The 10,659-nt window shown below is 39.5% G+C and overlaps 1 protein-coding gene across 1 annotated transcript; it reads left to right on the top strand.

Moving 5' to 3' along the window:
- The first annotated feature begins 7,661 nt into the window (after window positions 1-7,661).
- Window positions 7,662-9,956, top strand: LOC129947203 (uncharacterized protein K02A2.6-like). The gene has a single exon (XM_056057665.1). It carries the CDS (start codon window positions 7,662-7,664, stop codon window positions 9,954-9,956), a length of 2,295 nt encoding a protein of 764 aa, XP_055913640.1.
- Window positions 9,957-10,659: the final 703 nt, after the last annotated feature.

Below are 10,659 nucleotides of genomic sequence, written 5' to 3'. Positions count from 1 at the left end.
AGACTCTGATGTTAAGTCGTTGAGTATGTTAGAACTACCTGGAAAGTGGGTGTCTAATAACAGGTTAAGAGATTCTTCATCTGTGATAGTCCATGTGCCTGTTTCTGTCTTTAAAGCACTAAGTATTGTTGGACTTTTTGAGAGAATTTTCCTGAGTCTTGAGGCTTCTGAAGTATTTTCTATTTTACCACAAAAATTTCTCCAAGAAGACCTCTTACTCTTTCTTAATTCTTTTTTATATTGCTTTAGAGCTTGTTTGTATAAGTCCCAGTCAGAAGGAGATCTAGTGTACTTAGATCTGTTGAAGAGTTTGCGACAGCTCTTTCTGAATGGTTCTAATTCTTTATGCCACCAATGAGGTTTCTTTTTACCCTTTAAAATGGTTACAGGGCATGAAGATCTCATTGATTCATTTAAGGCTTCGGTGAGATGATTTACAGAAAGGTCTAGTTCATCTTTACTGGAGGAGCTTTTAAGAAGGTTATGATGAAGCAGTTGTGCTAGTACCTCCCTATAACGCTCCCAGTTGGTATTCCGGTGATTTCGAAATCCCGTAGATGTATTTGCTACATCTTTGAGCTCAAACTGAATGTATTTGTGGTCAGAGAAGGAATTCTCTTTTGAGACATGCCAGTTTGAAATCATATTGTGGATCGAGTCAGAGGTAAGTGTAATATCAAGTACCTCTTTCCTATTCTTGGTTACAAATGTGGGTTCATTACCAATATTACTTATGAGTAGGTTAGTGCTTAGTAAAAAATCAAATAAGTACTCACCTCTCTCATTTATATCAGAGCTACCCCATACCGTGTGATGGGCGTTAGCGTCTGAACCAATTAGGAGACCAACTTTTTTCGATTGCGCGTCCGCAATTGCCTTCCTCAAGGTGTTTCCTGGAATTGGGCTGTCGTGGCCAAGGTAGGAGGATATGAGCCAGTAGGTGGCTTTATCTGTTGTTAGGACAGCGGTGGTGGTGTCCTTGTCGCTGTAATTGGGGAGTAAAAATATGTTTAAGTCATTTTTTACTAACATGCATGACCTTGGTTCACCTTTCTCCGATGCATATAATATTTTATAGCCAGGAGTCCTGAGACCTCTGATGATGGAGTTTGAGACCCACGGCTCCTGTATTAAGACGATGTCTTCCTTGTTCATATGCAGTCGGAGTATCAGGTTGTTCGTGGCCATGATGGCGTGATGGAGATTAATCTGTACTAATCGCAGCATTGCTACTATTAGTCAGATCAACCTCCACCACTGTTTTGTCGGCGTTTTCCTCGTCTGAGGAGGACCTAAGCAGGTCTTCCTCACTCTGGGTGATGCCTAAGGTGGCGTCTTCAGTCTCCATGTCGGAGTTACTGTCGACTTTAGTTTTAGCCTCCACGTCGGATGGCTTATTTGGGGCAGTGGATGTCGATGGTTCCACTTTTGGTGTTGCATCGACCTCCATTTTCGTTGCCAATGAATCGCTTCCCTCCGCTGAAGAGGCTTCTGTGGGGGGCGTGTTTAGCGTATCTTCATCTTTTTTATATATACGCATCATGATTTCATCGAAACCATACCTAATCACGCCTTTGGTCGCGGCCAGTGGAGCCAGTGATTCCCTATTGATCAGCACGAGAGCCGATCTATAGTGACCCACTGTCTCCTTCTCAACCTTTGGTACTTTCCAGTCGTGAGTAGGCAGGTCCGGATTACTTGTTTTGATCAGTTTCATGATCATGTCTGGACAGTTGTGAAGAGCCGGGACCATTATACGTGCTCTTGGCCGGCAAGGAATATTCTCCCTTGCAACAACCTCGAGCTTGGCACCCGGCCAGACTTCTGGCAAGCCATTGACAGCAGCCCTGTATAGATCGAAAGATCTCTGATCACCACAGGCGATGAGTTTGATACGATTTTGGTACCATCCTGCATCGGCTGTGTCTGGGAGAGGCCAAGGATTTTCCTCGATAACAGATAAAAATCTGAAACCGAGGTGAGCCTTGACCTCTGCCCAATGATCATGAGAGATGTTACCATCCACATGACTCCTGTCAATGACCGCGGCAATGATCTTACCTTTGAGCGCGTCGCTGAAGGAGAGATCTTTGTTGACGGCTGATGTGCTGTTGGAAAGCACCTTCTGCCTTTTTGGTTCGGGCTTGTCACCCTCGAAAGACCTATCTCGCTTTGACGTTGAGTCGCCGCAGGTCGGTTTAGCTTTTTTGCTAAGAAAGCCACTAGCCCACTCGAGTTTACGCGTTTGCTCTGGGGTTCTTTCCGCCGCCGGTATGACACCGACTGCGGCTAGAATCCTTTCGGCATTGCGTTGGTCTCGATTGGCCTGTGACTTCTTGGACTTCTTTTTGGCCGGCCCAGAACTATGTCCATGTGTCACAGATGTGGGTCCACCTCCAGATTTAATCGCTACCGATGCCAATCCGGGTGTGCCCTCACCCTTTGAGTCAATTCCACATGTCGCAGATTTTGTCTCTCCGGATGGGGTGTCCCTTTTTGGGGTCTCTTGCGACGTCCTAGCAGGAGCGGGGAAGAGGTGGGGTGTGGAATTTCCGCCATTGGGACTGCCGAGCGTCACAGCTGTTCCACTGACGGGTAATTCCTTTAAGTATATGTTGCGGCTAGTAGAGGGAGAAGGACTCTCGCCACTAGTTGCAACCACAGGGTTGACAACACGTTCACACACCTGATTTGGCTCGACAGCCTTTTCAGGTGATGTGACCGCATTGGCAGCCTTGGTGCGATTTTTTTGTTTTATAATTGTTTTGTTTGTTTGTTTATTTTTAAATTTTTTCATTGTATTCCCACGAGTAAAGCGGAAAGACGGTCAGCCCCGGCAGAGCCGCTTGCCGGGGTAAGGCAGAAATATGACGGACCTTGCCACAGCATCCGAAAGAGCTCGTTAACGGCTGGTTTATCCCCCAGCCTTTCATTCTTCGGCACGGTTTTCGTACTAGTACGCTCACACCACCACTGAAATTAGGAACCTCTAAACTATGATTAAATTGGGTTTTCGAACGTTGCACTATTGAGGAGTTACAACAATTCAGCGATCCAACTCAACCTTAGCTAATCACCATCCTGCCAAAAACGCACAGGACTACTGTGGTGATCATTGCCCGCCTGGCACCCACTTGGAGGGTTTGAATAAGGATTTTGCCGGGCCGGGAGGTAATTAACTATTTTATATAAAAAAATGAAAAAACTACAATTTTCATATATTGTACCATTTTAATTTATTAATGTATATATTATCTCTGTACATACGTATTTCTATTACGGTTATAATACTTCTTTTTAAACAATATTTTTTTAATATTTGGTGAGCAAGCAACATAAAATTGTGCGTAGGTAAAACAGGGATTTGTGATGTCAAGCCCTACAACCATCAGTGTCTGTCCGTGTGCCTTATTGATAGACATAGCAAAACAAAGCTTTATAGGAAATTGTACTTGTTTAAATTCGAAAGGGTATTCGTTAGTAATCATCGGTTTCACGGGAATGAAAAGGGGCTGAGCCGGAAAGAATTTTAGCTTCAATCACGTTCCTCTGCATAGTTACTATCCGTAATCTAGTAGCATTGCATAATTTCGGTGCATTTAAATTTCTCATACTCACAGGGTCCGGAAAGAGATCTACCATATTTTAGAAGTGAACGCTGTGGCTCCATCTTGTTGGAACCAGACTTCTCTGTGGTTCTTAGTAAACTGATTTAAGTTTGGTTGGAGGAATCAATCATGTGACAGTACCGATCGGCATAAACTGTAAATGTTTGCCCATTTTCTTCGAAAAAATACGGAAATACGGATGTATTCTTCTGCGACAAATGCGTGATGCTCACCGTGCCACGCCATTATGATTACTAAAAACGGCACGTACACTTCTATCTATATATACCCTGAGTACCATTTTATCTTTAAATAGCTTTAAATATAAACGTCTAAAAATACAAGAAGTTTTTTTGCCGGACCCTGTATTATTGGAGGCCCAATTTTCAAGTCCAGTTTATGCGGAAGAAGTCCTGATGTATTCAAAGAATTTAAAAATTCAATTGGAGTATCAATAGCACTATCTTGATCAGTCAGATTATCAATAGAAAGATAATTTTGTTGATGGGTCAAAAACATTGAAAGAATTTTTAACAGAATCGTTTTTAGGTGCTAAAATCGCTCGTTCGCATAACTAATTATCCGTTGTCTGGGAAATTTTGGCGACCTGTGGGTAAAAATAGCTAGTTGCAAATGTTGGTTCTATTATACTTCACTATCATTATTTAAAATATTTCCATTTCCTATATCCAAAAGAGTTGTTGGAAATGTACGCGCATATTTGTGGTCAATCTTAAAAGTTTGACAGAAGCCCACAGAAACGACGATTTTATGCAAGCATTTATTCATCATAATCACTTTTTGTACCTCTTGGCACAACTGGCAATGTTTGCCGAAAATCACCAGCGAACAGCATCACAACACCTCAAGTCGGACGTTCATCTGCTCTAAAATGTCTAAGTGTACGATCTAGAGCTTAAGGCGCACCTTTATTTACCATAGTCGATTCGTCCCACACAATAAACGTCATTTCTTTAAGCACTTTATCTATTGAGCTTTGTTGCGAGACACTACTAAATGGACGCTCTTGGCTTTACAAATCTAAAGGCAATTTTAAAGTTGCAAGACGGGTTTTTCCATTCTGTAGTGGCAATCCTAGAAGATGCTTTTGCTAATGCAATTTTTCCTTGCATTCTAAATTTAGCAAGCAAAAGATTGATCAAGAACGTTTTTCCAGTCCCGTCAGATGCATCAAGAAAGAACATTTTACCATTGTTCTGTATCACGTTGTAGATTATAGTGTTGTATGGAAATCGCTGGTCGCCGGTTAGTTTTTGTTCATTTTCTTGAACGAAAATTGAAGGTTGGTTAGCATTATACGTTGTTTCTGAAAGATAATCCCTGTCCTGAAGAAATTGTCTGTCACGTTCTTCAATCTGTGTAGGAGATTTCATATCAAAGTCTGACATTATTCCTCCTGAACAGCAGAGACCTAGTGGTTCTTTAGGCTATTTGAATGCACGACAGAAATTGCACTTGGTACTCATATTTCCTATCGGAACGTGAGATCAGCGAGTTAGTGATATTTGGATTTTATATGTATAGATAACAAATTATTGACTAACATTATCGGACTTTATTTAAGCCTTAAACCCGCTCCGTTATATCTTCTTTTATTTAAAAAAAAATTGAAATACAATTGGATAAGAAGTTTCGAAGCCAAACAGTAACAAAGATTTCTTTTTTTGCTTGATTTCAGTTTTTTTTTTTGGGGAAGGCATTTTTACATTATACGTTTTCGATTTATTTTATTAAAGCCAATATCTTTTTCCTAGAGAAGACACTTACTATATTGTGTGTATAATGTATTCATACACTGTATTTCTAAAATACCATCTTGCTAACTATTATGCTAAGTACGTATCCTGTATTCATTCAATTGTTGCTATGACATTCTGTTATACACTTTATACATACACATAAATCTATGAAAATCTGTTATATAAATTACACATACGACGTACACTCATTATTGCTAGTTTTTCAGTTCATCGTCGTCTGTGAAAGAGGTTGGCCGTTTTTTCAATTAGAATATTTTCCATAAAGAATTTTCTCGAATATTGAATAATAATATGTATTTTCTTTCAATTTAAATTGTATGCATTATAAATAAAACATAACATTTTGGCGACGAGATAAAAGCCGAATTATGGACGCTGCACAATTTAGCCAGTTTCTCCAGGCTATGAGAGATATGATGAGCTTACAAAACAACGTTGGTGCTGCTGCACATGATTCCAGTTCAATTTCAACGACGATTATCGCTTCGAATTTTGAGGTTTTCAATCCAGATAATGAAAATTTTCTACAATATATAGAGAGATTCGAGAACTTTTGTGCTTTGAAGAATTTAACCGACCCAGTTATTCAGAAGAGGACATTCTTGAATTCAATCGGACCTAATCTCTACAACAAATGTAAGCATTTTCTAGCACCAAGAACCATTGAAGAATCCAGCTATACAGACATTGTCAAAGTTCTCAAAGTGAAGCTCGCACCTTCTGTTAATGTTCTCGTGGGTCAGCATCGCCTCTTGATGAGAGTTCAACAACCTAACGAAAGTTGTTCTGAGTACGTGGCTGCATTGCAAAAACTAGCCATCGATTGTCAATTGAACTGCTCATGTGGGTTATCCGTCACTGACTTGTTTTTGAGAGGACATTTTATTCGAGGACTTAGAGACAATAGCATTCGAGAGAAACTTTTAGAGACCGATTTGGATTTCAGTGCAGTTGTAACAAAAACTTTAGCTTATGAGACAGCTAAGATTAATGCCAACGAGGTTGCTCAATCTTATACTTCAATCAATTCAGCACAGACGAACATCAACTTAATTTCAAAATCCAGACGTGAATCCTCAAAGAAAGCCGGGTCACGAACACATTCCAGAAGAAGAAACACTTCCAGCAAAAGAAATGCCAATTACAGAGTTAATTTTAGAGAAATCGGAATTGATGATCTGTGTATCAGATGTGGTAGGAACAATCACATGTCAACAGATTGTAGGGTAGCGCCTGACAAACTGAGCGCCTGTCACAAACAAGGGCACGTGTCAAAAGTGTGCATATCTACGCTTGTCAAGAATAAAAATCACCAGTCAACATCCAGAACTGTATCAAACATCACAGATTACGCTGATTTCCAATCAAATTTTGATCAGAGCGATCTAAATCTCAACCATATGGAAGTCGTTGATTTGTTTTCCACAAATTTAACAACACAGAAATATGAAGTTGAAGTATTTATAGCCAACAAAGCCGTGAAGTTTGAAGTTGACTCGGGTTCCGGATAAACCCTGATTCCCATTAATAAATTCGAACAGCTGAAGTTGAATATCAAACTCCAGCCATGCTCTTTGAAGTTCAGAACGTACGACGCCGGTATTGTGTCACCTCTAGGAGTCATCGACGTTCCAGTGAAATTCAACAACATCGAATCTGTTGAACAACTGTTCATTGTACCGGAGGGGTTTTCATCATTGATTGGTCGAACGTGGATTCGGCGTCTGCATATAAGCCTTCAAGAAATAGACAAAGTCATCAATCAGTCAATCAAAAATAATATTCAAGATGTTTTCCAGGTAAAATCAGTTGACCAATTTGTGAAATTATTTCCAAAAATTTTCGAGCAGTCAGTAGGCAAGATTCCAGGTGTCAAGTGCTCTTTACAGTTAAGAAGTAATGCAAGGCCAGTTTTCATCAAAGCAAGAACCATACCGTTTGCTATTCGTGACAAAGTCGAACGTGAGCTTTCCATGCTGGAGAAAGACAACATAATCACAGCCATCGACAAAAGTGATTGGGGATCACCCATAGTAGCTGTGCCAAAACCAGATGGAAACGTTAGGTTATGCGCTTTGACTATAAAGTTGCTGTCAACAAACAGCTCACAGACGCGCACTACCCGATTCCCCGAATTGACGAAATAGTGAACAACCTCAGGAATTCAAGATACTTCTGTAAATTAGATCTATACAAAGCATACCTTCATATTGAAGTAGATGAAGTAAGTGCGATGGTTCAAACAATTTCGACGCACAAAGGCACATTCAAAATGAACCGCTTAAGCTTTGGCATCAAATCAGCTCCGAGTGAATTTCATCGAATCTTGGACCAAATTTTAAACGGCCTAACCGGAGTTGTTTCATACTTCGACGATATCATCGTACATGGCGAATCCCTAAGAGAATGCGAAGATAATCTATTGAAATGCTTCCAGAGACTTCAAGACAATGACTTGCATATAAATAGATCAAAATGTAAATTTTTTGCAACCAAGATATCGTACCTTGGTTACCTTATATCGTTCAAGACAATTGCTAAAGATCCAAAGAAAGTTGAAGCTATTCTCGATGCACGAAGACCAACTAATGAGAAGGAAGTAAAACAATTTCTTGGACTAGTGACTTACTATAGTAAATTCATCCCCAACCATTCAACTATCACAGCCCCGATTCGCGAGCTACTCTGTAAGGATTCCGGTTTTTTCTGGTCAGCGAAATGTGAAGCAGCATTCATCAAGCTTAAACATTTGATCGGAAGCGAACAGACGCTTGTTCCATATGACCCTTCACTGCCAGTCACTGTTGCTTGCGATGCCAGCCCTGTGGGAGTAGCCGCTGTTCTCTCTCATATCATCGATGGAGTCGAGAAACCGATCTGTTTCGTATCAAGGTCCCTTTCAAATTCTGAGATGAATTATAGCCAAATTGATCGCGAGGCCTTGGCTATTGTATTTGCACTTGACCGACTTTTTACTTATTTATATGGTAGAAAGTTTACGCTCATCACGGACAACAAACCTCTGGCAAGAATATTCCATCATCATAGTAATTTGCCACCCATGACAGCCGCTAGATTGCTCAGGTACGCAAGTTATTTGTCTAATTTTAACTATGAAATAATTCATCAAAACGGCGACCGAAATGTCAATGCCGATTATTTCTCAAGAAATCCGGTCAGTAAAACTTCCAAAGAACATTCTACAATCGATGATGAAATCTTTCAGCTCCAAAACAATTCATTCAGCTACATATCTTCAACCAACGTCACTAGTCAAATGATAGCACAAGAAACATCTAAGGACCCTGATCTGACAAAAATAATAAAAGAAATCAACGCCGGAACAAGCTATTTACAGGAATATACACTGCAAGGTAACATTTTATTCCGAGATTCACGAGTATACATCCCAAAAATTTTTCAAAAGACAATATTGGACGAACTTCATGTAACACATCCAGGCATAGTTCGCATGAAACAGCTAGCGAGAAGATACTGTTACTGGCACAATATTGATCGAGATATTGAACAAGTAGTATGGTCATATCAAGCCTGCGCCCTGAACCAAAAATCTCCAGCAAAAGCACCAACACATCATTGGGAAGAACCACAGGAAAATTTTCAAAGAGTTCACATTGACTACGCTGGACCCAAAAATGGTAATTTCTACTTTATATTAATTGACGCGAAGTCTAAATGGCCCGAGGTCAGAGCAATTAAGAAAGCACCGAACACGTCCACAACAATGTCTCTTCTAGAGGACATATTTTCCTGTCACGGTTATCCGAATTTCTTGGTATCCGACAATGCAACGATTTTCAAAAATCAGATATTCGATAAATACTGCAAGGACCGAGGCATTACTCAGATATTCATTGCGCCAGGACATCCTGCAACCAATGGACTTGCAGAAAGGTTTGTCCAGACATTAAAAATAAAGCTTGAAAAGATGGAGAATAACTCGGATCATCTAAATCAAATACTACAATTATTCCGAGCCACACAGTTGTCTTCTGGGAAAAGTCCAGCAGAGCTGTACCTGCATCGTCAGCTACGTATTCGTTTAGATGCGATAAGACCTACTAAAGAGTTACCATCAACTGTTCCACAAAATGGTACGATACGTAGTCTCAAAACTGGTGACCGAGTAACTGTTCGAGTTTACAGAAACAATAAACCAGCATGGGAACTAGGATTCATCACGCAAAAGTTGGGCTCATTACATTACATTGTTAAATTAGACAGTGATTATATATTTAAAAGACATATTGACCAACTCAGACTCGTGAATGTCCCAGCTCCGAAGCCAACAATCCAGAAGACTCCAACTCAACAACCTATCGTACAAGATCGTCGGACAGTTTCATTTTCAGATCATGATGTGATAGTGTGCCATCATCCGGTATCTCAAGCACCATCATCAACACAGGCTGCAACTGAAACTCCAACTTCACGTCCTCAAGCATCAGCAGAAGCTGTAACTAGAACTGTACCTCCACATCCAGAGGTCCACACTCCACGACGTTCAGGAAGACAAACCAAACGCCCTATTAGATTCCAATATTAAGTTTTTTTTTAATAATTAAGTTAAGTTTTTTTTTCGGCCAGGCGGAGAGTATAATGTATTCATACACTGTATTTCTAAAATACCATCTTGCTAACTATTATGCTAAGTACGTATCCTGTATTCATTCAATTGTTGCTATGACATTCTGTTATACACTTTATACATACACATAAATCTATGAAAATCTGTTATATAAATTACACATACGACGCGACGTACACTCATTATTGCTAGTTTTTCAGTTCATCGTCGTCTGTGAAAGAGGTTGGCCGTTTTTTCAATTAGAATATTTTCCATAAAGAATTTTCTCGAATATTGAATAATAATATGTATTTTCTTTCAATTTAAATTGTATGCATTATAAATAAAACATAACAGTGTGTTAGCGAAAAAGCTTCATACACATTTATTTATTGTTTGAAAATAGTTTGAAATCTTTGAAATAATTTTCAAATATACATATGTAAAGTAAAAACATATTTCATATTTTATTCTGCACAAAATGTTCCTTATTCCATTTCGAAGTCATTAAACACGTTTCATGGCATACTATGATAAATATACACGAAATCTTGAAGGTATTGTTGTATCCCTATTGTAAATGTGTAATAGGCGAATAATTGACTATATTCACGTTATTCTTTAACGTAACATGTTCCTACAAATATGGTTGTGCTTCCATTCAATATGACATACCATTTTT

This window comes from Eupeodes corollae, chromosome 1 (genome assembly GCF_945859685.1).
Source record: "Eupeodes corollae chromosome 1, idEupCoro1.1, whole genome shotgun sequence".
NCBI lineage: Eukaryota > Metazoa > Arthropoda > Insecta > Diptera > Syrphidae > Eupeodes > Eupeodes corollae.
This window is presented reverse-complemented; position numbering and strand designations above follow the sequence as displayed.

Bases quoted from the DNA above. Each gene is read 5' to 3' on its own strand.
- LOC129947203 (XM_056057665.1), top strand. From the start codon at position 7,662: ATGAACCGCTTAAGCTTTGGCATCAAATCAGCTCCGAGTGAATTTCAT.